The sequence below is a fragment of the Lathyrus oleraceus genome, chromosome 1 (assembly GCF_024323335.1).
Source record: "Lathyrus oleraceus cultivar Zhongwan6 chromosome 1, CAAS_Psat_ZW6_1.0, whole genome shotgun sequence".
In the NCBI taxonomy this organism is placed as follows: Eukaryota; Viridiplantae; Streptophyta; class Magnoliopsida; order Fabales; family Fabaceae; genus Lathyrus; species Lathyrus oleraceus.
Genome location: NC_066579.1, coordinates 226,341,456 through 226,369,164, shown reverse-complemented (window position 1 = coordinate 226,369,164; position 27,709 = coordinate 226,341,456). Strand labels below are relative to the sequence as shown.

General features: G+C 31.8%; 2 protein-coding genes across 3 annotated transcripts; both read left to right on the top strand.

Moving 5' to 3' along the window:
- The first annotated feature begins 613 nt into the window (after positions 1 to 613).
- Positions 614 to 4,812, top strand: LOC127128673 (protein DETOXIFICATION 54). 2 transcript variants are annotated; one of them, XM_051058048.1, is made up of 4 exons: positions 614 to 762; positions 912 to 985; positions 1,113 to 2,009; positions 4,040 to 4,812. In XM_051058048.1, the coding sequence occupies exons 2-4, from the start codon at positions 929 to 931 to the stop codon at positions 4,616 to 4,618; spliced, it is 1,533 nt and encodes a 510-aa protein (XP_050914005.1). In that variant the 5' UTR covers positions 614 to 762; positions 912 to 928; the 3' UTR covers positions 4,619 to 4,812. The 2 variants fall into 2 exon arrangements, with proteins under 2 accessions (XP_050914005.1, XP_050914011.1); XM_051058054.1 differs by having other exon boundaries at positions 720 to 985.
- Positions 4,813 to 9,639: 4,827 nt separating this feature from the next.
- LOC127128666 (uncharacterized) lies at positions 9,640 to 14,249 on the top strand. Its single transcript, XM_051058037.1, has 2 exons — positions 9,640 to 10,180; positions 13,488 to 14,249. The coding sequence occupies exons 1-2, from the start codon at positions 9,795 to 9,797 to the stop codon at positions 14,122 to 14,124; spliced, it is 1,023 nt and encodes a 340-aa protein (XP_050913994.1). The 5' UTR covers positions 9,640 to 9,794; the 3' UTR covers positions 14,125 to 14,249.
- The last annotated feature ends 13,460 nt before the right edge of the window (positions 14,250 to 27,709 follow it).

Sequence of the window (27,709 nt, the reverse complement as noted above, 5' to 3'; positions counted from 1 at the left end):
TAATGATTAGACCATAAATGATTCAATTTTAAAATAAATAACATGAAAATGATAATAAAATTTAAATATGATTCGATATTATTAATATTTTATTTATAATAAGTTGTAATGTCATGTCATATCATCATCATTAACACAATTTATGCAGCAAAACATAAACTAGTTAATATCATCATTAACACAATATTTTATTGAGTAAAATGACTTTGTGCAGCAAACATAAACTAGTTAATAAAAATGAAATGAAATAAAAAACCTATTTTATTAATATTTAAACTAATTAATAAAGATAAAAATAACACAAATAACCTATTTAATTAACATTTTTTAATTATAATAAAAGATGTAAAATTGATAAGTTCTCAACTTTAAACTACTTAAAATAACATATAAAAAATACTATAATTTAATTTTTAAAAACTACAAATTCAAAATAGAATAATTATTACTATCAAAAGTATTTTTTATCGAGTAATCTAATAATTAAATTGAGTTAGATTATTTAAAAATATTTTTTAATCATATGAACTTATAAGTTACTCCTAGAGTACTTTGTCTTACTAAAAATACACTTACACATTTTATTATTACTAGTTTCTTTTGGGTGCTTTTCAATTGGTATTCTACTTGAACCTTTTAGAATGTTATTGTAATTGGTTTCTCTACTTAAATGTCTCTTTTTCCTAAATAACCTTTTTTTTCTTCTCAGACATTCTTTGCCTTACCCTTTTCCGGTTCTCTCTAAAACCGGAATAAGAAAAGGTTTGTTTTTCCTTACCCTTTTCACTTCTTAGCTATTATAGCTAGCTAGATTATCTATTATCAATTCTTTTCAAACAAACTCTAACTTCTTTTCATAAGCTCTTTTCATCTTCCCCTCACTGTTTGATTAACTCACCACTCTATTGCAGAGTTGATCATCACAGAAATGGAAGATAATAATGACCATGATTTCTTTTCACACAAATTCCCAACAACCACCCAGGTAAATTTTGTTTTGTTTTTCATATTAAAAAACCAAAACCTTAAACTATGTCTATGTTTGAAAAATATTTGTTAAGTGTTTTATTTTTTCTGTACTAAATTTGTTTGATGAAAACTAAATTACTAAGGTGGTGGAAGAGTTGAAGGAGCTATGGAGCATGGCGTTACCGATAACAGCTATGAACATGCTGGTTTTCGTGAGAGCTGTTGTTTCTGTTCTTTTCCTTGGTAGACTCGGTAGTTTAGAGCTAGCTGGTGGTGCACTCTCCATAGGCTTCACAAACATAACAGGGTACTCTGTTCTTGTCGGTCTTGCATCTGGTCTTGAACCTGTTTGTAGCCAAGCTTTTGGCAGCAAAAACTGGGACCTTCTTTCCCTTTCACTACAACGAATGGTGTTCATACTTTTAATGGCCATAATACCGATTAGTCTTCTTTGGGTTAACCTTGAAAGAATCATGCTGTTCATGGGTCAAGACATTGGGATAACTGAAATGGCGGCGGTGTATTGTTTCTATTCTCTGCCGGATCTTTTGACAAACACGTTGTTACAGCCTCTAAGGGTTTTTTTACGGTCGCAGAAAGTGACAAAACCGATGATGTATTGTTCGTTGGTGGCGGTTGTATTTCATGTTCCTTTGAATTATTTGTTGGTGGTGGTGATGGGGCTGGGTGTGCCGGGTGTGGCTATGGCGTCGGTGTTCACGAATATGAATATGGTGGTTTTGATGGCGGTATATGTGGGGATGTTTAGGAAGAAGGAGATGAAGTTGAGATGGAGTTGTGGTGGTGGTGGCGGTGGCGGTGGCGGCGTTGTTGGTGGTGGTTTGGGTGAGTTGATGAAATTGGCAGTTCCGAGTTGTTTGATGATATGTTTGGAATGGTGGTGGTACGAGATTGTAACTGTTATGGCTGGTTATTTGGAGAATCCAACGTTGGCGGTTGCTGCTACTGGGATTTTGATTCAGACAACAAGTATGATGTATACTGTTCCTATGGCTCTTGCTGGTTGTGTCTCTGCTAGGGTATGTTTCTCTTCTCTTTACTTCCATTTTCTAATTTATTTTTCGATTCAATTAGTATTCATAGTAATGCAGAAATATTCAATTATATGATTTACCTTGTTAGATCAATTTAGTTGATAGTAGTGCGGCGGAGACATTTAATATTTGTTGGAAGAATGAATCCTAACTTTGTGATAACTCTTAAATTACTATATCAAATAATCTATAGTCCATTTAAAATTGGATGAAATGATAATTTTAATATCATATCATATTATTAAAATATAAATATTATTCAGATGAAAAAAATATTAAATTTTAACTTTTTAAAAATAAATAAGTAGAGTAACACATAAGACATATGTTTGTGTCTTCTATTAACTAATTTGATATTGGTCCATCAAATTATTATAACCAAAATAATACTAAAAATTATTTTTATTATTGTTTGGATATATTCAGGTACCACTATATCTAGTAACTAAAATGATTATTTTAACATTTTAAAGGTCTCCATATTGAAATCTTTGTTTGGAGGGAATATATAATGTGTATTCAACCTTATTTTATTTTAAGGTTTTACTTTAGAAGCCAAAAGGATTTGATAGCAATAACGAATATTTTTGTATATTTTCCACTTGGAATAATATTGAGTGGGGTGACATGAAGAATTATATAGAAAATAGTGAGAGTAATGGAGTGACTTTGATTTTTATACTCTATATGTGACTAGATCTTTTTACTTGCACTCCGAAAGTATATATTTTTCTTAATTGAAGGAATATATAGATAATAAATAAAGTTTGAATTTTTTTTTTAAATAAAGTCAAAATATCTCCACATAAGACTAAATCACATTTGCACACTGACTTGATTCCTAACATGCTTGAAGAGGCAAAATAATGACTTTTTCCTTGATATGCTTGTAGATTCTACAAAAGTTGTTATATTTTCAAAAATAGATTTGGTTTGAATTTATTTATTAATTTAATCATATTTTTATTCTATGCAATTTTTGTTTTTTATTCTTTTATTCCCTGTAGCTAGTCAACTAAAAATGGAATTAAATGTCAACCTCAAACCCTGATTTTCTTGATATTGTTTTTGTCTTACGAATCACTGTCCTTTAGTTGTTTCCAACTACTAGAAAATCTAAATTTTAAATTGTTTTCTTCTATAAATAAATAATTTGAAACAAAAATTAAAGAATTAATAGTTTGTATAAAAAAATTAAAAGATTAGTGCTAAAACAAAAGTAATTATTTCCAAATTTTTTCTCTATCTTATCATACCAAATACACGTGTGAAGATTTTATGTTGTTATTTTTTTTAAGTTATCGTCTTCAATCATTCAACTTTTTCCTTTGCTTTTTCTTATATTCCTTTTGAGCTAATCATAATATTTGGTTTCTGCTTAATGAGGTATAAATTAAATTTGTTATATGATTGCGTAAAGTACAAGGACCCATTTGAGTTAAGTCACACTTGTAATGTGATTCCACAAAACTAGAAGTAATTAATCACTTATAAGTGGAATTCTGTTTGGCTTGCACAGGAACTCCATCATCATGCATTTCTATTTTACCAAATATTCTAACTATCAAATCTAAAAAAGCATCCCATTTTCTTTGTGGGACTCATTCAATGATATTTTATCATGTATTACACTTTAGATTTTAGTTTAGTATATTTTAAATTACATCTTAATTTTATTAGTTTTTAATGTAGTGTTTGTAAAATTGTGATGTGATGTTAATCATGTTTGCTATATTATTTTTAATTAAAATAATCATACTATTTTTTATTCGTTTTTAACATATTTTCAAACAATAATCTTTTATGATTATTTTTTTGAGTTATAATTTGTCATATCACTGTTTTGAATAGCTTTTTTTTTTTTTAAAATCGATACAATAAAATAGAGAATTTTTTTTATATAAATTTTTTATAAATGATTGAATATAAACAACAATTTTTTTTAGAATCAATAACATATTCTCTTTAATTTATAATTAGAGTAATTAATAAAATTTTCTATTTAATAAATGCAGGTAGGGAATGAGCTTGGAGCAGGTAAACCATATAAAGCAAAGCTAGCAGCCATGGTTGCATTAGGATGTGCATTTGTGATGGGCTTCATCAATGTAACATGGACCGTCGTCCTTCGATACGGTTGGGCCAGACTTTTCACAACCGATGAACCCGTCAAAGCCTTGGTTGCATCCGTCATGCCAATAATGGGCCTATGCGAGCTCGCAAACTGCCCACAAACCACCGGTTGTGGCATCCTCCGAGGCACTGCCCGACCCGTCATAGGCGTGAACATCAACCTAGGAGCATTCTACTTTGTCGGTACCCCGGTGGCGGTAGGGTTGGCATTTTGGTTCAGGATTGGGTTTAGTGGGCTTTGGTTTGGGCTTTTATCAGCCCAAGTGGCATGTGCTTTATCAATTCTATATGTTGTGATTGTACGTACGGATTGGGAAGCTGAGGCATTGAAGGCAGAGAAACTAACAAAGGTTGAGATGGTAACTTATAATGGAAGTAAGAATAAAGACGTAGTAACAAAAGAGGAAGAATGCAAGGGTTTGTTGGAAAATGTAAATGGGAACAAAATTGACATTTGCTAAAAAGACATCACAACCTAGAATAGAATGATATCTATTATGAGATTTGGATTTTGTTTGTTGGTGATAAAGATCATATACTGTCACCTAGTATATTGGATAGTGAGGTTTATGAGTGGTGCGTGCATCTATGTTATGGGTTGGTTACTTTTGAAGAGTATATGTTGTTTTCTTTAATCTATCGTATTTTCTTTTCATTTTTTGAAAAGTTCTCATGAGGAACAATGTCTCACTTTATGTACTAACATGGTTTCAATTATCGCATGAATTTTTTTGGACGAGATTTGGACACTTCATATAATACTTACCCTATTCATTCTGAAGTGTCGTTCACGGTTTTTAAGGAAATAATTAGACGTGTTGGTTTTGATCATAAAACTATTAACATTTTTTAGAATATTTCTATTAATTTTAATTAAAAAAGTGGTTGGATAAAGTGAAAGTTAATAAAAGGAATATGATATGAAAAAATAATAATAAATATTATATTGATATGGTAAAAGAGGTGAAAATAAGACATTTTTTACGAGAAGGAGGGAGTGATCATTATTATTGCTTTTCAGATAATTCTTTTATCTATAATACTCTTAATTATTTATTAGATTTATTTTACTCTTTTTTTTTGTAATAATTATTTAGGATAATTTTGACAAAAATATAATTAATACTATTTTGAACTTTGGAAGTGATAATTAAAAAAAAATATTTTTCTTCAAGAAAATGATACTTAAAAAGAAACGGAAAGAATAGATATTCAATATTTTTATTTAATTTTAATTTTTTTCAATTTAGTCTAGTAATAGATATTGAAAGTTGGGATACACCCCCTCCCCTCCCATCCCATGACTGTAACTATTATAAATATTTTTTTTAATATATTTGATAATTAATATATATAATTTATATATGAATTAGATAGATTAACTATCCAATGAATTAAAAAAGTCAAATTTACTTATAATAATAATTAGAGGATATATGATTAAGATATTTAAAAATTTTAAATTTTATTAATAACTTTTTTTAGAAACAAATTTGTTTTGTTGACGTGAAAATTGTATCTAAATGAAAGATTTTTTCATTTGTCAATAACGAATTTTATTTTAAAAAATTGACTTTTAAAAAAAAACAAAGTTAAAAGAAAGAAAATGAGAGTAAGGATTAATCTCTCCTGTTTGAAAAATTGTTCATTGAATTTTTATAAAAACAAATTGGGTGATTCATACCGGTTCTCATCGATTTGATTGCATGGCGGATTTAATAGTCGGTTTGGATCGGTTACTCTTTCCTTACTTCGACTGAATCAACAATCGGTTGATTAGAGGTTAATTAAATAAAAAATTTGAATGAGTTATTCATAAGTTCTCGGATCGATCGATTCAACGGATGCGAGCCGATATTTAAAACTCTATATTTCTAATTATTGAATATCTATTCTTTGTAATTTATCTTTTAATTTTAATCATTTTATTTCTATTTATATAAATAAAAAATTGATTATATATATATTTTTTATTTCATTTTTTTCAAATTATTAATTTATAAATTTTAATAAATATTTTTATATTAATACATTAATACAAATAAATAGTCTCTTAAATCAATAATTTATATTTATTTAATTCAATTATCATATGTGTTACTTATCATGTTTTGTCATATTTCCATTAACTAGTATCAAATATAAACCATGATTTAGTTTATCAATATAAAGTCATACTAGTAATATTTTGGGAAGATGAGAAATATTTGTGGCGTGAAAAAGTAGCTTATATTATGTGTTGTGTGACAATTGCATGAAGATATAGGTGAAATGTGAAAATCTGCGTTCTGACATTTGATAATTTTGAGATATACGGCTGAGACGTAGAGATCAAACAGAAGACAGCTTTTATGCTAAAGCTGTTCTACAAAAGCAGGACTTAATTATAATGCCAGCGGCGTAACAATTCGTAGATCAGAGTAGGGAGGGTGGCTCATGCAGCCTTACATATTGTTCACTCCTTTTTAAGATACTAGTATCTGATATGATTGCTGTTGTTTCACTATTTTTATATATAGATACAATATAAAAATAATAATTTAATAAAAATAAAGTTATATCTATATTATATACATAAACCTTGTTAGACTAATTTATATATTTTAAAAAATATTGATTTATAAAATTAATAATTTATTTATATTGTAATATTTTTTATATTTTAAAATGTCTTGTCATTTAAATTTTTTAGATAGATTAAAAATTGAATAATATTATCCTAAGACATTATAATTTTATTAAAATATTAAAAATAATATAAAGAATAATAATTAAAGATGCAATTGAAAAAATTATACACGCCTTATCATTATTATAAACCAGAATTTTTTTTTAGATTTATTAAATAATTAATATATCTGATATATAATAATGATCAGATACATTATTTATTCAATGAATTAATTTTTTTTTACTTTCTTATAATAGTGATCAATGATATAATCATTACTATATTCAAAAGTGAGATTAATAATTATTTTAAAATAAATTTTATTTACTAAAATAATTATTACAGAAAATAATTTAAAATACATTATTTTATAGGTTAACTTTACCGTTTACTTTGATCTCTTAATTTAAAATAAGAAATTATATTGATTTCTTAAATTTAAAATATACAAATTAATTATTTTTGTCCAAGTAACAATGACTTTTTTTATATTAATCATAAAATTTATTATTAATTAAATAAAAAAGATAAACATAAAATATTTTAAAAATTTAAGAGATCACATTTTTTTTAGTTAGAAGACTAAAAATAACCTACAAGATTAACGTAGAGATCTACAAAATATTAAAGCTTTTTAAAATAAATATTCTGTTTAAAAAGAGATTAATTACTATATACTGTCAGTTTAAAAAGTTTTACATAATCGATTCATCACCATCACCCGAGGGGTCTAGGTTAGTTAAGGGTATATTATATGTTGTAATAATTTTCACATAGTGTTATTCTCTGGTTGTCTATTAACAATAGTCCTGGGTTTTTCTCCGATTTTGGAGTTTCCACGTTACGTTCTTGTGTTGTGATTATGTTTCTTTTTTCTCTATGCTTTGTTTTTTCCCCAACAACTGGTATTAGAGCCCGGTTCGATCCGGAGATACGTGTTCTTAGTATGCTTTATGGTTGCAGTTTTGTCTGATCTTCCACATAAGAAAAGAATCATACCATAGTCAAAACATCCAAGGAACATATAACACCAACATTTCCTCATACCATAGCCAAAACACTCAAACATCATACCATAGCCAAAACACCCAAACACCGCACCATAGCCAAAACACCTAAACATCACAACAACCATATGACTATCAAACACCACAATAACCATTTCAACATTTCTCTAACGAACCATTCACACCAATGCTCCCTCCAATCGTCCAGGTCGCACACCAATGACCTCATGAACACATCCAGACTACTCTGACATAGGTCGCAAACTAAGTTACGATAGTGTGTCGCTTCATACACAAGACTTCTTAGAAATTCAAGAACTTCTTAGGGATTCTGGTGATGTTCATAAGACCTAAAATCCTCAAACACATAGAGTGAATCAACAATGAGTGCAACAAGTTACGATAGCTAGGGGGTATGGAACCGATGACCGGTATAACCAACCTGATCGTCATCGTTAGTTTCTGTAAAAGTATTTTTAATTAAATATTAATTTTTATTATTTATACTAAAATAATTCACAATGTACACGGGTGTTAGGCCAATTGACACCTCCATTTAAAATATGTACATTGACGCCAATTGAATTGTCAACACCATGTAATCCAATTGGCACATCCATTATAAAATATGGAGTTGCCGCCAATTCGTCTGCCAACAACACTTCGTCCCAAAAATTCTTTGTTTGAAAGTGGGGTACTTTAAGAGTTTGTTTGAAACATGTGTTACTTTGTGAATTAATTTTAAAAATGGGTTATTTGGGTAAAAAATGGACTCTTCCGACCCATAATTGAGTGATCAATTTGCAAGAAAAAAAGTTTCAAAATGAATGATTCATTTCAATATGTAATACAAATTATTATTTTTTTCAATTATACTATTTAATTATTATTATTTTCATAAGTTTCAATAGTTAATAATAGACACTTTAGTAAAACTATTGTTTTCTCTCTTTTATTTATTTAATTTTTTTAATATGTGTGAACTAATTCGTTGAGTCATTTATCGTGAGACAGAGAGAATTACAAATAGTATAATAAATTAATGATAATTATAAAATTTTAAATTATATTTTAAATCATAGTATTTGAATACATCAATTTGATGAGACGTGTCAGAAGAAACAATGCTAAAAGAAAATACAACTCTTTTTATCTGTTTTTCTAATTGTTATTATTAAAGTTTAATGTTATTTTTTAGTTATTTATTGTGGTAACTTTTATTTTATTTTTACTACATTATTCTGTTTTATATGTTTTTAGGGATTAATTACTATACATTGTCCGTGTAAAAGGTTTTACACTGTCGATTCATCACCATCACCCGTTTGTATTACTCTATAGGTTTTTAAAATAAAAGTTAAGATTATTTTAATATCCAATGTCTATGATTAACTGTAAAATCCTTTTAAATTGTCAGTGTATATCAATTAAATTATTTTTTTAAATTCAAATTGAAGTTATATTTGAAATATTGAACTTTGTCAATATAATTTTAATTTAATAAAATACTATATCAAATATTAACTTGAGTGTATATTTCAAATATTACACCATTATAAACTTCATTATGTATAAATACCTTATATTAATATTACTTTATATTCTAAACACTATATTAATATTTATATGATGATAATTATATTTTAAATATTTTTTTCTCATGACTTTATTCTACTGGAAGGGTCTCTTACTAGTATAATTGCAATAATAAACGAGTGCATAACAATTAAATTGATTTGATACAAATCTGTAATTTATTAATGTAAATTGGTTTAGACATGGACGAAGAATGTAAGTTAAAATTTTCATTTTACGAAACAAACCCTGAAGTTTAGGAGTCCACCCGAGTGAAAACTCTTGTCCCTTGAAAGAGAGTAAAAATACAGAGAGAGATGAAAAATTGAGAATAATCCTAGGAAGAAAGACGAGATAGATTAACAATTTCGTTTCGAGAAAAAAATGGAAGAAGCAAAGGCAATGCAGCAGCAGCAGTTGATCCAAGAACAACATCGACAACAACAACAACAACAACATTTTCTGCTCTTACAGCAATTGCAAAAGCAACAGCAATCATCCGCAATTTCTCGCTTCCCTTCCAACATTGACGCTCACTTGCGTCCCATAAGACCCCTCAATCTTCAACAAAACCCTAACCCTAACCCTAATCCCATTCTCAATTTACACCACAACCCTAATTCAAACCATCTACCTCAGCAACAGCACCAAAAGATTATTCGACCCCCCGGGAATCAAATCGAGCTCCAGATGGCTTACCAAGACGCCTGGCGGGTCTGCCATCCGGATTTCAAGCGACCCTTTTCTTCTCTAGAAGATGCCTGCGACAGGTTCTTTCTCTCATCTCTATTCAGTGCCGTGATTCGTGGAAAATGCTAAACAACTTAGCATGACCCATCTTTCGCTATAACTACCTTTTCAAATTCCAACTATATTTTCTACTTTTTTTCATACTTCCATTTTCTATAAAATTTATGCAATGTGGTTATGGCTCTTTTCTTCAAGTTAAATGACAAGTCAAACTGTCAATTGTATTTCATTAGTATTAGTATTAGGAGTATAGACTAGTATCAGGGCTACCTATAGCAGCTGGTTGTCAGGTGTTTCACACCGGTCATTGGGTCACTACAGCTTGTTCAAACTCATCCTTTGCGTCGTCAAATTCATGCTTCTGAATAGATTTCCCTGTTGCGTTGCCCAACAAGTAAAAATGTTTATTCAGAATTGTCAAGAGTCCCATATTGGATGAGATAAGGCCCAAAAGCATTTTTATATAAGTCTGAGCTATTCCTCATCTTACAAGTTTTCGTTAGGTTGAATTCTAAGATTTTACTTTTCTCCAAACTGATTTATATTTGGAAACTTTTACTTAATGATATTGAATTTTGTGCTAGCAAAATGTAAGTATGGGATGTTATTGCTAGTTTTTCTTACTGTATGTTTGGTTCTGCGGTGAGTGGTTCTGCGGTGAGGAGAATTGATTCTAAGTGAATTAATTTTGTAGAATTGATTTTGATTAAAAGTGAATTGGATGTAAAGTGATTTATGTTTGGATACATTTCTATAAAACTGAGTTGAACAATAAATTTCAATGTAAAAATCACGTTTAAAGTCAAAAGCTACAAATTGTAGTTTCAAGGAGAATCAATCATGGAGGCCGAACAATTCTACTTTAGAAAAACCAAACACCTCAGAATCATTAAAGAATCAATTTTGCACCTCTAGAATTGCTTTTGCCTATTCCAAAAGCCAAACCAAACATACACTCAACCTTATTGGGATAAAAACTATGTTGTCAATCTCGGATAGTGAAGCGGAGCAGATGATCTCAAAACTGGGATAGCAGGGAGATGGGTGGCCATTATTTAATAAATTTTGGAATTATTATAAATTAACACTAATAAACACATAACTTCTGAAAAATGAAACACTTTACTCAAATCATGAAATAGTAAGAATTAAAAATAAAAGTCACAGCTCTTAATCAAAAGATACTTGTAAATAACAACCTATGAAGCTCCGACACGCCATTCACACGACGTGTCGCCGTGTCCGACACGTGTACGACACGTATCAGACACGTTTTTGAAGTGTCCAACGAGAAAAAAATATTTAATTGTTGTGGACACGGATACGGCACCTTATTTAAAATAAAGGACATGACCCAATTCAGAAAATTCCAGAATTAAAAAAAAAAAAACTCAACTCAATTTTTCAAAATTTAAAAAATAAATAAGTTTTTTAGCTTTCATATTCCACTTTTTTACTATAAAAACAACACAATTAGAATTTCTTATTTTTTTATATTTCACTTTCACTGCTTTTGTCTCCACAAAATTCTTTTATCTTCTCCGGTTATTTTCATCTTTGCACACCATTGCTTCGGTTTTCACAAGGAATATATGAATATCAATTATCATGTTTGAAAGTATTGAAAGAATTTTTTATTGTTTTATCTTAAATAAATATAAATTTTGCTTCTCATTTTAAATTCTTTACAAATTTTGCCCATAAATTATATTATTATATTAATATATAAAATATATATAGCCGTGTCCGTGTCCTATAATTTGTACATTAGTGGGGTCCCCGTGTCCGTGTCCGTGTCGTGTCCCGTGTCCGTTCCGGGCTTCATATTAACAACAAAGTTCAAGGAAACATGCAGGTGAAGCCAAGCTTAAATTAACTAAACATCAAAACTCAAATAAAAGTTCTCATCAACAAAGCCAATTATCAGCATCATGACATAACTTCAATCAAATTTCAAAACAAAAATGAAACACGGGCTGAAAAACTGTTAACAGTGCCAAAACCAAAAATGGAACAGAAATAGAGGGAGGGAGATCTGCAAACCAAACCAGAAAAAGCAACGAACCAGAAACAGAGACAAACAAAGGCATGTGCGGAGGAGGTGGGAACCTGGAAAAGAGGAACTAGAAAGAATGAGGGGGTGCAAAAGTGGCAGACAGAGGCATGTACAACAGCGAGGGTGAGGATGGTGGGGCCTAGAAGTGGTGGTTCGCGCTCAGTGAGTAGAAAGAGAAGAGAAGGACTTTTTAGCATGAGATGAAAAAAAAGGGTTCTTGATTGGGGGTTAGGGTTTTATTGGGAGGGAAAACTGAAAATAGCCCCATAACTTATCAATTTTAAGGGTAATTTGTACTTCTTCTTTTGTCTTCTTCCTGCATACGTAGCATTGCAAATCGTGTGAGCTTTTCTGCGATATACCGCCGCTAATGCAGCCACTGTGACTGCCACTCGTTTTTGGTACGGAACAACACGTTTAGGGGTGGCCACCTTTTGCCGCATTTAAGCCGGAGGCAGTCAAAACATGTAGGGTGCATTTGGGAAACACAACTTGAAGTGTTTATTGGACTGGTATTTTTCATTTTATAATACAAGCTCTTAAGAATAAATTATCTCAATAGTCAGAGGAAATGTGGTTAAAGTGTTTTTTATGCAGGTTGTATACGCTTTCTTTTTTTTCATATCATGAGTAGCTTATTGAAATAAGTTGAACACAACTTATGAACATGTCATAAGCTATTTCATAAACTCTCTGAAACTCTTTCACAAGTGCTTATGTCGTAAGATAAGTTCAAATAAGTCTTAAATAAGCTATTTCAATGCACCTCTAGTTAGTGTTTTTGTTATATCCCAATTCCCAATCAGTTCTATGCATCTAAATATTATTCAGTATCTGTTTTGTGGACCGAATACCAAGTCTATCTCTTCACTTGCAGCTTTTTATTTGTATTTTCTACTCATCTGCGTTGCAGTACTCTTTCATGTTGGTTTCCCCATTTAATTTTATTTCAAGTTCTCTTTTCCGTATTATATATTCAATTTTCAGCCTTTGATTTCTGTATTTGAAGTTGAACCAGTGATAGGTTATTTTCTCTGTTCTTAGAATTGTTCAGAACATGTTATCTAATGTTCAAACTTTACTTTCTCTGTTCTTGAACCTCTAGTTGATTTATTTATCATAATGTATTATAAATCATTCTGGAATTCTACTGGTTTATCAATATACTGCAAATGTAGGTATTTTTACAACTAAAAAATTGTTTTGTTTGGATTCTAATGCAAATGAAAAGTTTGCTCTTACATTTATTTCCCTAAATTTTCTGGCTGCAGATTATTGCCATATCATGTTGTGGCAGATTATGAAGCAGAAGAGGATGATAGGATACTTGATTCTGATACAACTGGCCAGATGCTTTCGAGGTCCCAACAGTGGGATAATAATATTGCTGCTAAAATTGCTGAATTTACTGCAACTTTTGAGAAGCAAACACTTGCCTTCAACATAATATCGCAGAAGAGAAGTTTGGGGGAATTTCGGTCCGAGGAGAGACTGATGATTGAACAGGCACTTCTTCAAGAGGAAAAACGGGCTCTGATAGACTTAAGAGCTGAATTAGAATCCAGGGAGAAAGCTGGTCGTGAAGCCCACGAGGCTAAACTACGAATGGCTGCAATGTATCAAGCTGAGCAGCAGGCAAGGGCTGATTCACAATCTCATGCTGAAATGATGTCTCGAGCCCCCATAAGAGGGAGTGCACTTGGTTCCCAAGGCAGTGACATTGTGATTGGTGGCCATGACCTAGGAGATCAGGATCACAGTGAAATGATGAATGGGTGGGGAAACAATGCACAGAGAGATGAGAAGGAGCCGTCTGAGGATTTCTTGAATGACGAAGCTGAGAATGGTGAAACTGGCACGCCCGATGGCTGGCGTGAGGTTGGTGAATTTGATTTAAATGCTAGGTGAGATGTTTGAATAAAACCATTTGAGATAGTTTTAATTATGTGTAAGGATAGCTATCCATTTCAAAAAAGCATTTTCCTATGTATGTATCTACAAGTTAATATTCTCGAGATTACTGTTTTCTCAAATTTACAGGGGCTAAAACAAGAAAACTATTGAACAAGTATTAGATTGGATGAATAGCCTAGTGTTAGCGCACATGGTTGGATCATTATGTCCAAAGCAGTGTTATATAAACTCAAGTTTTTGTTCTTTAATTTTTCTGGGAAACTCTACTTTTATTTATCGTTTAATAACGCCATTTGTATTGGTAAAAATGCTATATGAATGGTAGATGGCGGATTTAGATGTATGATTGGTAGGGGGTTGTATAAAGTAAAAGCTTACATTATTTAACTCAACTACTACTGTACTCATCTTTAAAATATTTATTGTTATATAAAATAATATCTTAATAATTATGATGTTGGATTAATATTTTTAGATATATTATTATAATGCTTTTATTTTATTTTTAATCTTTGAAAATATTTTATTTCTATTTCAAAATGAAAATTGTTTAGATTCGTACACTTATATAAAAATGTAACACATAGAAGAAAAAAAAGATATTTATTAAATTATTCCTATTAATTATTAAATATTTTTCACTAATGTAAATTTAAAAGTGAATACAATATTTAGAAAGTGTTTAGAAAATAATTTTAAAAAATATTAAATTTAATTATAATTTTGATCTTTTATTTTAATTGATTCAATGAGCTAATCTTCAATTCAAGCAATTTCTTTTTTGGCATTCAAAGTTTATGAAGTGATTATTTTTAATTGATGTATCACTTGAAAAACATTAAAAACTTATTATATATGAAGTTCTATAAAATTTTATAAATAAAAAGTATAAGTTATACGTCATTAAAATAAATAATTAGTCAATTTAAAGTGAAGTAATGTGAAAAGAAAATAAAAAGAATGTAAAATTTTAAAAATAAAATATATAAATTACACGTAATTAAAAAGTGAATATATCATCTAAATAGAAAGATTAATTTTCTGAATGGATAAAACATAAAAACTAAAAATTTAATAAAATAAAAAAATTAATTAATATTATATTGAAAATTGAGAATAGTGCTTACTTAAAATTATTTATATATAAAAATAATATTTATTTTGAAACAATAAAAATATTTTATTTTAGTCTTTAGATATAATATATTTGAGCGATTAAAATAAAATACTCTACTTATTACATGAATTAGTTAAAAAATATTAACTAAAGTATTCTAGTTTATTTTTGTCGATTTAATGTTTTTATGAAAATTTGTTACCGTTTATTAATATATAACAAACAATTATTTTAATCTCTACCACTATAATTCAAGATTGTATCAATTTTTTTAAAAAGAGTCCTCGGTTTTCATTTTGTTAATAATTTTGTATTACTTATTTGAGCAGTATAAGATTTCTTTAAGACTGAATTAACCAACAAAATTTCCATTTGGATATTTTTTCTTTTTTTTAATAACGTTAACTAAAAAATTAACAGAAAATAACCTTAAATAATTAATTATAAGAAAAAATAAATAAAGTAAACTTTAAAACACCATAAGAAATACGCGAAATTAATTGATAATAGGTAAGATTAAAATTTTCGGTTTGAGTAAAATCAATTCTAAAAAAATGGTTCATTTAAATGAGTAATATTAATTTATTTCTTTTCAAATGTTCATTTTAGTATTTGTGTTTGGATAAAACTCACGTGAGACTGACTACTTTATGAAATTCATTTTTAAAATATGAGACTCATTTAATTTTATCTAACAGAAAAGTTGATTAAAATAAGTTTTTATCATCTCTAGTATTGCTCTTTCTTATCAATATTCAAACAACTTTTTAACATGATCAAACCGCTTTTTCACTCTTAGCACGCGTTAAATTATTTTAAAACATTCTAATATTATTACCATGATCAAATCACTTTTTAATTTGATCAAACATTTTTAAAAAAAAAACTCACGATTAAAACTATTTCGATGTGGATTGGAAATTGATGAGATGCTTATGAAAGTCCATCTAAATTTTTTGATAAGTTGGAATGAATTCGAGTTAGTGAGAGAGGAATCACTGTATCTATAAAATTAACATTCCAATAGTAAGGAAGTGACGTCAAATATATAATTTTGTAAAAATAAATGAAATTGTACTTTGTTATAATGCATGATTGCATTTATATATAAGTGGTAGTTAAAATCGCCCTCGATGAAATATGATAGGCTGTTGGATTTATTCCAACGACTGTGGTGAGCGTAGTTTCGGATTCCAGTGTGCGGCCTTTTAATAAGGGTTTACATGCTCGTCATCTTTAGGCAAGCAAAGCTCTGGATTGGCCCCTCGAATTTGGCCAATTTTATTAGGTCATTTGTCTGATCCAAAACAGCTACCCCCAAGTCTTTGCTACTGAGAAGGGGGCTAAGATTGTTATAGAAGTGTTAGACATGCCTCCAAAATTCTCTTCTTCATCCTTTTGAGGTCCTCGGGTGTCATTCGAGTTGGGGAAGAGACCATTGGCGTATTGAGTGGTAGTATGCAATCTCATGAACACGCGCATTAAATATTGTTCTTGTAACCAAAATATTTTGTAGTGTAAATCTTGTTAGTGTAAGCCCTAGAGGCCAATACTTTTGGTACTTATATCGAATTATTTATTAATAATAAAATGCTTTTTTCTTTATTATGTTTGTTTAATAAAGTCCCTAGAATAACTAGTTCGTTTAATGTATCAAGTGTGACTTAATCATTAGATCCCATTAAACATAAGGATACTATTCCTAAAGTATACATAGTCGAGCTTTGTTGTGAAGTGGGATAACATTAAAGAATTAAGACTATTATGTATATAGACTGATGATCACATCTCATGGATCATGGGTAAGGAGTTATCAAGTCTTAAACATAGGTATGAATATTAAGAGTAATATTCATACTGGATTGACCCGCTATGAGAATACTATATAGAATGTTATGCAAAGTGTCATAAGTTATTCTCATGGTGATAGTGGTGTATACCATCCTTTGACCTGAAACCACTATGGACCCTAGATGTAGAGTCAAGTGCTTTATTGTTGATCAAACATTGTCCGTAACTGGATGACCATAAAGACAGTTGATGGGTACTCCACGGAGCATGCTGAGGCACATGAGTGACCTAGATAGAATTTGCCCATCCCGCGTAACAGGATAAATGTCTAAGGGCCCAATATTGAATTGGACAAGGATGACACGGTCTATGCCTTGTGTTCAATATAGACATAAGGGCAAAAGGGTAATTGTACACATAAGTATTATCACAAAATGATTTATCATATCACATGACATTTTCGTGTCTTGGGTAGCAGTGATGTGTTGCTAGATACCACTCATTGTTTATTATGTTAAACATGTAATTTAATATAATTACCAATGTCGCGAAAACCTACAGGGTCATACACAAAAGGACGGATTGATGAGAGATATAGTAAATAAGGAACACTGTAAGGTACGGTGCACTTAAGTGAATTGTAGAACATTGTAAGTGTAAGACCCTAATTTTGACCCTAAGATCCCTCATGGCATCATATCATTTTTGCTCATTGCATTTTGCCTTAAGGATCATAGCATTGGCTCCTTACCCTTGGGTTGGGACTTGTGTGAGTTGGTTTGAGACCATCAAGCATGCTTGTATTGTATATTATTGTCTTTCTTATTTTGTTTACTAACCAAAAGCACACAAATATGTCACTAACTCTTTTTGTTTTGAAGCTCAAGTGATCACATGTGCCCTTGCTCCTAGGAGGCTCCTATACTCAATGAAGTGGCTAGATGAAGATGAAGGCAAGCATAAAAATGGTTCCTAAAGCTCCTAATAATCATATATGTCTCCCAAGTATATCAATTTGCCAATTTGATCAAGATAAACCAAAGGGCCTGAGGATTGTTTCCCAAGGAAACCCTAATTCAACTGTGCATTGACTGTGCCTTGCTCATGAAGCAACCCCAACCTATGATCAAATTCAATCAAGGGAAGTTCTTTCATTAATTATTTTATGCATATATGAGCCTATGTGATTATCCTCAATCATTCATTCATCAAGATTTGAAGTTTGGCCTTGAGAAGTTGACCAGTTAAGTCATCTGACCAATCTGAGGTCCACTGAGACCTAACTTTTGATGTGTTTGTCAAATTAAGATGACCCCAAGAAAAAACATATTCTTAAGAACCATATGAAAAACTTTAATGTTCATCAAAAATCCATTTGAAACTTGGAAGGTCATCATTCATTTCAAAATATTATAGGTCATTTTGATTGAAACCCTAATTTTGGGTCAACTTCCCAAAGACCTAACTTCTTTTTTTATGATTTTAAGGTGAGACCAATTGCATTGGAAATATTAAGATGTCTAATTCAAATGTTATGTTGGACAAAATTTCATAATCCTAAAAGAAACACATGTGATAATACAAAATATTATAGGTCACTTTGGACCAAAACCATTGAATTTGAAAAATGTCCAACTTCAAGTGCCCATAACTTTCTCATCAAAAATCCAAATGATACAAAATATAAGTCTAAACTGATCATCTTGAAAATATCTATAACTTTGATGTTTGGTTTTTCCATTTGAGGCTTGAATCATTAAGACAAAAGGGCTTGAAGTTGGTCGCTTTTGGGGAAATTTTTTCAAAGGAAAACTATACATGTTTTGTACCTCCAACTTTAAGGCCAGATTTCATAAATTTCCAAACTCCAAATGGATTTTTGCCCAACATAGATTTTGTTCCTTATGTCAAGACCTTTCCAACCATTACTCACATCACCATGTTTGGATTTTCCATATAGGACTTTCGAAGAGATGAATGTGTAGGTCCAAATATGCAATTCACTTTGTATCTTCATGCACAAGCAAGTACCATGCCAACTGCACGTCAATTTCAACTTCAAATGATCTCAACTTGTGATTACACTCAAGTTTGGGCCTCACATGCGCCTGTACAGGCCCATGCATGAAGGACCCAATGATCATGCACACGAGTTTTACCTTGCCTTGGCATCAAGCTCAGCTATAAATAGAAGCCTCCCCTCATTCAAAAATTAACCTTATGGTGATCTGAAGCTCTGCTGAAATCAAAACTCAACCATACTCAAAGGAATTCTGATTTTTATTTCTCAATTTCAAACTTGAATTTCAACACAATCAGTTGATCTTCAAGTTTCAATTCCTAAGCCTTGCATCCTCATCATCTCCTGATCAAATTGGAAGCAAGAGTTTGAGTAGATCGTGCTGCACAAAGCTGCTCTTCAAAGGTATATCATCAAACTGTTTTGATCTAAAGCTTGCTATACAATGTAAATTGCTTGTGTTCAAACTGTTTTCTGAAGTCCTCGAGCAAGAGGCAAACCAGTGGCGGTCTTGATTTCATGTTTTGAAGCATTTCAGTTTGTACACCTTGAATTTCAAGCTCACATTTCTCACTTGATAGAAATCTTGAGGACAATCCAAGGTTACAGGGGTGATGTACATCACCCCAGCTTCATTTTGGTACCTGACTCACGTATTTTGGTTAAGGTTCAAAAACCTGCAACTGGTGGCCGGAATTAGTTGGTCCACCGGAGAAGATGGTGGTTTCCACCACCATTCCCACGTGGATGCATCATGGCCTTCAGATCTCTCTCCAACGTTTTAATCTCAACCATGCGTTTTGTTTACTTGTTTTAAATACATGTGTGATGCATTTGACTCGTGACCATGGTGGGAACGCGCTTCTAGACCGCTTGATGTGTCCACGTCATTTAATGAATCCCATCCAGCGCTCCTGGTTTTTTCATATTTTCTATTTTCCGTTTTATTTTCTTTTAATTCCTTTTAAATTCAAAAATTCATAACTATTTTATTTGAAGTCGTAAAAATATGAGACGAGTGGCAAAAAATTTCTTGAAAAATATAGTTTCATAATCTGATTTTTAATTATTTTTGTGACTTCATTTAATATTTTTTTGTGAATTATTTCATTTTTGATCGTTTTTAATTCATTTTAAATACTTTTTGATACCTGAAAATTCCAAAAATATTTTCTTAACACATATGGATCATGATAAGTCTATGAAAAGTAGTCTCATCAATTTCTTAATTGATTTGAGATTTTAATTCATTTGTGTTATTTTTCTTTGTTTTTAATTGTTTTAAAATAGTTTCTGTTTTCAAAAAATGTTGAGAAAATTTGTCAAATCGTGTTTGACCATGTTAGACCTATGATGATTCAATTGGACTTGTTGAAGTTGATTTGAGGTTAATTTGAGGTTTGACCATATTTGTTCATTTTTATTTTATGTTTTATTTTAATTCCAAAAATACCAAAAAAATGTATTGACTTTGTTGACTTCTAATCTTCATTTCTCTTCTGTTTTACATTGGTTGATGATGATTTGATTCACATTTGATCATTGTGTTATGATTATGACATTTGAATTCTCCTTTTATCCATTTCATTTCATCTTCATCTTCTTCTTTTTATTTTGGCCAATGAGTTAATGATTTGTGGTTAGTCTTGACATATGAGAGGCTTAACCTTGTTTGATTCAAATCAAACTCAACTTGATCAAAGATCAAGTGAGTTGCTTTGTGTCCAAGATAGGTTGCTTCTTGGTCAAGCAAAAAACTTAAAATCCATACAAGGCTTTCCTTCTTTTCTTTTGGCATGACAAGTTGTAGGAGCTTGACTTACTAGTCATGATCTCTAACTTGTGTTTATTTGCCTATAGTTTTATTGACTGACCTCAGATAGGTGTGACTACTACATTAGTCCACTTACGATTGCTTAACATAGCGCTAAATTGTCTTATGACACACTAACATTAACTACTAACTACTAACTTTAATTCAAGCATTTAATTTCTTGCAATTTACTTTAATGCAATTTACTTTCTTGCTCATTAATTCATATTGCTTTTCCCTTTGCTCATTTGAGCTCATATTTTATGTTTATGTCATTTTCCTTTTGCTCATTTGAGCTCACTATTGTATATAAATATATTGTTGTCTTGTGATTGTTTTGTCTTTGTTTGTGTGAATCCAATGCAAAAGGGAGAAAGGACTTAGAATTAGGACCTTACCTATGCTTAAAGGAGTTCAAGAGTAACTAGGCCTCATGCCTTTAGAATGCTAAACTTGTTGAAGAGCAACTAGGCCTCATGCCTTTAGAATGCTAAAATAGAAAAGTTGACCTCAAAGGACCCCAAATCTAAACTCATTCTTTGTCCATTTCTCTTATTGTGTTGTAAACTTTTTGATGTTTGCTATTGTGTGATAGGGATTCCATCTTGAGATAGTAAGAAGGACCATTGTCATGAGTAGCCAAGTTAAGAGAGACAAGCCAAGTGGAGATCCTAGGAGCTTGAATATAATATTTGTTTGATTGCTTGAGTTGTTTGCTAAGTCCAAAGGAAAGGAGCATCTTGAATCATCTTTATGATTTCAAGAAAAGGAACTCCAAGGGTTTTATCTCTTCTCTTTGCATGTTTAAGACTAGCCCTTCTCTTTTTCTCTCCACTCTAACCCAAGCCAAATCCATTTTGTGCAAACTTTGACATTGTTTTCAAAACTAGAAACCTAGACCTTATGCCTTTGAATTTTCAAACTCTTTTCATTAATACTCATTTTAAATGAATCTTAAGTCAACTTTGACCTCATTTTATGAATACTTCTAACTTGTAAATACAACTCACTTCAAGTTGTTTTTGTGGTTCCAATGACCATCTTTGTTAAAACATTTTTGCATAAACATTAGCCATATGTTTGAGTTATCATAGTGGTTGATGTAAACCTCACCTTATCCTTAGTGATTGGACTATAAGTCTTCCATACTTATTATAGGGTGGATCCCTCACTAGTATGTTGAAGCTCTCCTCACATGGTGGATTGTTGATTTAGGTTGAGTTTTCTCCCTTTGATAACAAAAGACCTTAAGGCTTTTGATCAAATCAATTCACCAATTCTTTTTTGAGATTTTTTTACCCCGAACTACGAGGTTTTGATCCTACCTTTGTGATGGTACGTAGGCAACGGGTTTATCCATTCAAACAACAAAATTGTAAATATAATGTATATTCTTTTCTCATCTCCTAAATCTTGTTTGCACAAATCTTTTCACAAATACCAACCTACAATACACATTTGCAAAAAGGGCTCCCTTAGAGTACTAAGGATGTTTTGGGTGCTTAAAACCTTCCCATTTCATAACCAACCCCCTTACCCATATCTCTGATATTTTTATTAGTTTTTGATTTGATAAAACTTCTTACTTGGCTTTTGTTCGCTTTTTAGCCTTTCCTTTGGACAAATAAAAACACGATGGCGACTCGAATTGTATGCTTACTTTTGGTTTAGTCAATAAATCTAAAGGTAACGAATACCCCGCTACAGTAAGGTACGATGCACTTAAGTAGAATACGAAATATGGTAACGTACTACACACTTACGTGATTTTGGTATATCATAAGATATGAGCCACATACACTTAAGTGGACTTTTTATCTTGCAACCCACATAAGTGATTCTATAAATAGAGCCCTTGTGCAGAAGCATTTGACTAGATGAAATTTCATCTCTCTCTCTCTCTCTCTCTCTCTCTCTCTCTCTCTCTCTCTTTCCCTCCCTCTCTCACTCAAAACCTCCATTCATAACAGCTAGCACTGAGATTGAAGGAATCCATTCGTGTGAACTGAGTAGAGGCGTTGTCACAATTCAACGTTCGTGATCACTCCTTAGATTTGCATCAAAGGTTTCAATCGCCACAAGAGGTAACGATTCTATCACTGATCATGCCTATTCATAAGGATCACTAAAGGAGAAATTTTTTAAATTTCCGCTGCATTTTGGATCGCTATTCTCCTTCAAATCTTTCATGTGACCCTAGACTTCTAGGATATGAGATAGTGCTCTTATACTACTTGAGAGTCATTACACAATCGAGGTCAAATCTGGACTGTTGGTCATGTTGGTGTAAGCCCTAGAGGCCAATACTTTTGGTACTTGTATCGAATTATTTATTAATAATAAAAAGCTTTTTCTTTATTATGTTTGTTTAATAAAGTCCCTAGAATAGCTAGTCCGTTTAATGTATCAAGTATGACTTAATCATGAGATCACATTAAACATAGGGACACTATTCTTAAAGTATCTGTAGTCGAGCTTTATTGTGAAGTGGGATAACATTAAAGCATTAAGACTATTATGTATATAGACTGATGATCACATCTCATGGATCATGGATAAGGAGTTATCAAGTCTTAAACATAGGTATGAATATTAAGAGTAATATTTATACTGGATTGAGCTGCTATGAGAATACTATATAGAATGTTATGCAAAGTGTCATAAGTTATTCTCATGGTGATAATGGTGTATACCACCCTTCGACCTGAAACCACTATGGACCCTAAATGTAGATTCGAGTGCCTTATTGTTGATCAAACATTGTCCGTAACTGGATGACCATAAAGACAGTTGATGGGTACTCCACGAAGCATGCTAAGGGACATGAGTGACCTAGATGGAATTTGCACGTCCTGCGTAACAGGATAAATGTCTATAGGCCCAATATTGAACTGGACAAGGATGACACGGTCTTTGCCTTGTGTTCAATATAGACATAAGGGCAAAAGGGTAATTGTACACATAAGTATTATCACAAAAGGATTTGTCAGATTACATGACATTTTCGTGTCTTGGGTAGCAGTGATGTGTTGCTAGATACCGCTCATTGTTTATTATGTTAAATACGTGATTTAATATAATTGCCAGTGCCATGAAAACCTATTGGGTCACACACAAAAGGACAGATTGATGAGAGATAGAGTAACTAAGGAACACCGTAAGGTACGGTGCATTTAAGTGAATTGTAGAACATCATAAGGTACGGTGTACTTAAGTAGAATACAAAATATGGTAAGGTACCACGCGCTTAAGTGATTTTGGCATATTATAAGATATGGGCCACATACACTTAAGTGGGATTTTTAGCTTATAGCCCACACAAGTGGTTCTATAAATAGAACCCTTGTGCAGAAGCATTTGAGAAGTTGCAATTTCGTTTCTCTCTCTCTCTCTCTCACTCAAAGCCTTCATTCGTAGCAGCTAGCACTGAGATTGAAGGAATCCGTTCGTGTGGATTGAGTAGAGGCGTTGTCATCGTTCAACATTCGTGATCGCTCCGTAGATCTGCATCAAAGGTTTCAATCGTCACAAGAGGTAACGATTATATCACTGATTATGCCCATTTGTAAGGATCACTAAAGGAGAAAATTTTAAATTCCGCTGCGTTTTGGATCGCTATTCTCCTTCAGTGGTATCAGAGCCACTTACGAAACCATGCATCTGATAGGTGTTTATTTTCTGTGTTAATATGATTAAAAGACAGAATGAATCAAAGAATAAACGAGTAATTAAATTTGGCATCATGTGTGTACAATTTGGATGATTGATGTTGACTATGCTTCGGAATCCGACATTAGTATGGTGAAGCAGAGATACATCGATCGTCCATAGGTTACGCAATTGAGATCGATCAAGTTATATATATGATATAAGTAATCCTGATGCAAAATACGGTATATATGATATGCTGTTTCTGTTTCATTCATTCAAACACTTAATGGTTATTTTCCTTTGAGCGATCAATGGCAATTTGCTTCTTGATCTGACATTAGTATGGTGAAGCAATGACCTATTGATCAATCATACTGAATCAACAATCGAGGTGTGTTTGACGGTCTGAAATTGGTGCATTAGGGTTAATGACGGCACAAGGGTTGTGCTGTCAAAGAGTTATGAATTGAGGGCCTGTTGGATCGCTTCTGTTGACAGTTTCAAAGCGTTGATTTTGGCCGCATGACATTCGTGACGGGCCTGTGACGGTCGTGACAGGCTAGACGTGACGATCGTGACATGCTTTATGACGGTCATCACATTCACAAAGTCTGTATTCTCTGTTTTTCTGTTTTGTGACCGGGCAGCGGAACCCCGGCTAACTCTACGTAGTGTGATCAGTCGCCGAAATTTAATTTGGTTTTAATTAATTAAAAAAATTAAAATTAATAATAATAATGTGTTTATTATTATTGTCTTGTGGTGATTGGTTATGACCTTAGTTTTCCTTTATTTTGTTTTGGGATTTTAAAATACGATATGCGTGTCGTGCCTCTCTTTTAATCTCTTAATGTAACTTATTTTCTCATCTCACTCCCTCGTATGTAAAACGAGTTTCTTTTATGTAATGTAATGTTATGAAGAAAGAGAAGAATTCAAATCAAAGGAGGACAACCTTGAAGATCTTGCTTGGAGAAGCTTAGATCATTATTAGGTTAGCTTAGGTTCTCTCATTGGCTTGGGAGAATAATTGCGCTAGGGGCCATAACTGTTTCATTATGTATGTTGATGCATGTGAATGTATGTTGATGCATGTGAATGTATGTTGATGCATGTGAGAGACGATTTATATGATAAATAAGCCGGTGAGATTAGAATAATTGCAAATTACCTCAAATTAAATATTAAGTTTATGCTTTCCAAGTTTTAGTACTCATCAAGACTAATATCGGATAATGTAGGTTTCGCCTACGCGAGGTGCATGTTCTATATTAGTAAGGTGCGATGGGATAATTGTAATATCCAATTGCTAAAACAATGGGTCAAACTTAACTAAAAAAATTATAATAAGATTATATATGTTTAGAAGCAAGAGTTGGAAATGATCCATGTGATGGATTGGAATAAGGAGTTATTCACCCAACTAAAGTATTCGAGAGTTGTATTAGATACAATTGGAAGGAGTTCCTACCTAAATAACCTAGTTTTGTGTAATCCTCCTACGCGGACTTAAAACAAAGTGAAATGTGGATCTCGACCCACTAGAAAATCTTCCAATGGGATTTTCTGAATCAAATGATGAGGGTCATTTGTTTTGAGTAAAATAGTGGGAGCATATTTAATTAAAGGCCTAATTAAATATGTTATTGATACTTATATTTTAATTATTTTCATGTAGATTACCATGACAACAAACACCTCTAACAACATTTTGCGATCAATCCTTGACAAGGAAAAATTGTCTAAGACAAATTTTCTGGATTGACACCGCAATTTGAGGATTATCCTCAAACATGATAGAAAGATGTATGTCTTAGAGAAACCTGTTCCTGAAGAGGAACCTCCTAGTTCTGCACCTAAGGCAAAAAGAGATGCTTATAAGAAGCATGTCGATGATGCCAATGAAACTGCTTGTCTCATGCTAGCTACCATGAACTCAGAGTTGCAAAAGCAACATGAGAACATGGCATCGTTCAATATGATCGAACACCTGAAGATGCTCTATCAAGAGCAAGCAAGGCATGAAAGGTTTGAAGTCTCAAAAGCCCTTTTTCAAGGCAAGTTAGCTAAGGGAGCCTATGTAGGTCCCCATATGCTCAAGATGATTAGGTATGTGGAAAACCTTGAGAGGTTAGGTTTTCCCCTCGGAAAGGAACTTGTGACTAATTTGATCTTGCAATCGTTGCCAGATAAATTCAGTCAATTTGTCCTAAATTTCAATATGAATGATATGGACAACTCTCTTCCTGAACTGCTAGCCATGTTAAGAACTGCTGAGCAGAATCTGAAGTCAAAAGGGAAGTCCATTCTGATGATCGGAAATGGAAAGAGACAGAACAAAAGACCCACCAAGCAGGGTGATAAAGGGAAAGGCAAGGAAGTTTCCAAACCCAAACCCACTGTTACTGCTTTAAAGCCTAGTGGAGGCATAGCAAAGGAAGGCACCTGCTTCCATTGCGGTAAGACCGGACACTGGAAGAGAAACTGCCCAAAGTACCTGGAAGATAAGAAGAATGGAGTAGAGACTTCAACTTCAGGTATTTTTGTTATTGAAATTAATTTATCTACTTCTGCATCATGGGTATTAGATATTGGATACGGTTCTCACATTTGTACCAATTTGCAGGGGCTAAAAAGGAGTAGAGATTTGGCAAAAGGTGAAGTTGACCTACGAGTTGGCAATGGAGCAAAGGTTGTTGCTTTAGCCGTAGGAACTTATGTATTCACTTTACCTAGTGGTTTAATAATTCAGTTCGAGAACTGTTATTATGTACCTGCAATTAGCAGGAATATTATTTCCGTTTCTTGTTTGGACAAGTTTGGTTTTTCATTTATAATAAAGAACAATTGTTTCTCAATTTATTTGAATGATATATTCTATGCTACTGCACAAATGAACAATGGACTATATGTCCTTGATATTGAAATGCATATTTATAACATTAATACTAAAAGGATGAAACCTAATGAGTTAAATCCAACTTACCTTTGGCATTGTCGATTAGGCCACATAAATGAGAAACACATTTCCAAACTCCATAAAGATTGACTCTTGGACTCTTTTGATTATGAATCATATGAGACATGCAAATCTTGTTTAATTGGAAAGATGACAAAGTCTCCATTCACAGGAAAAGGTGAAAAAGCTAATAATCTTTTGGCTCTCATACATACTGTAGATGTTTGA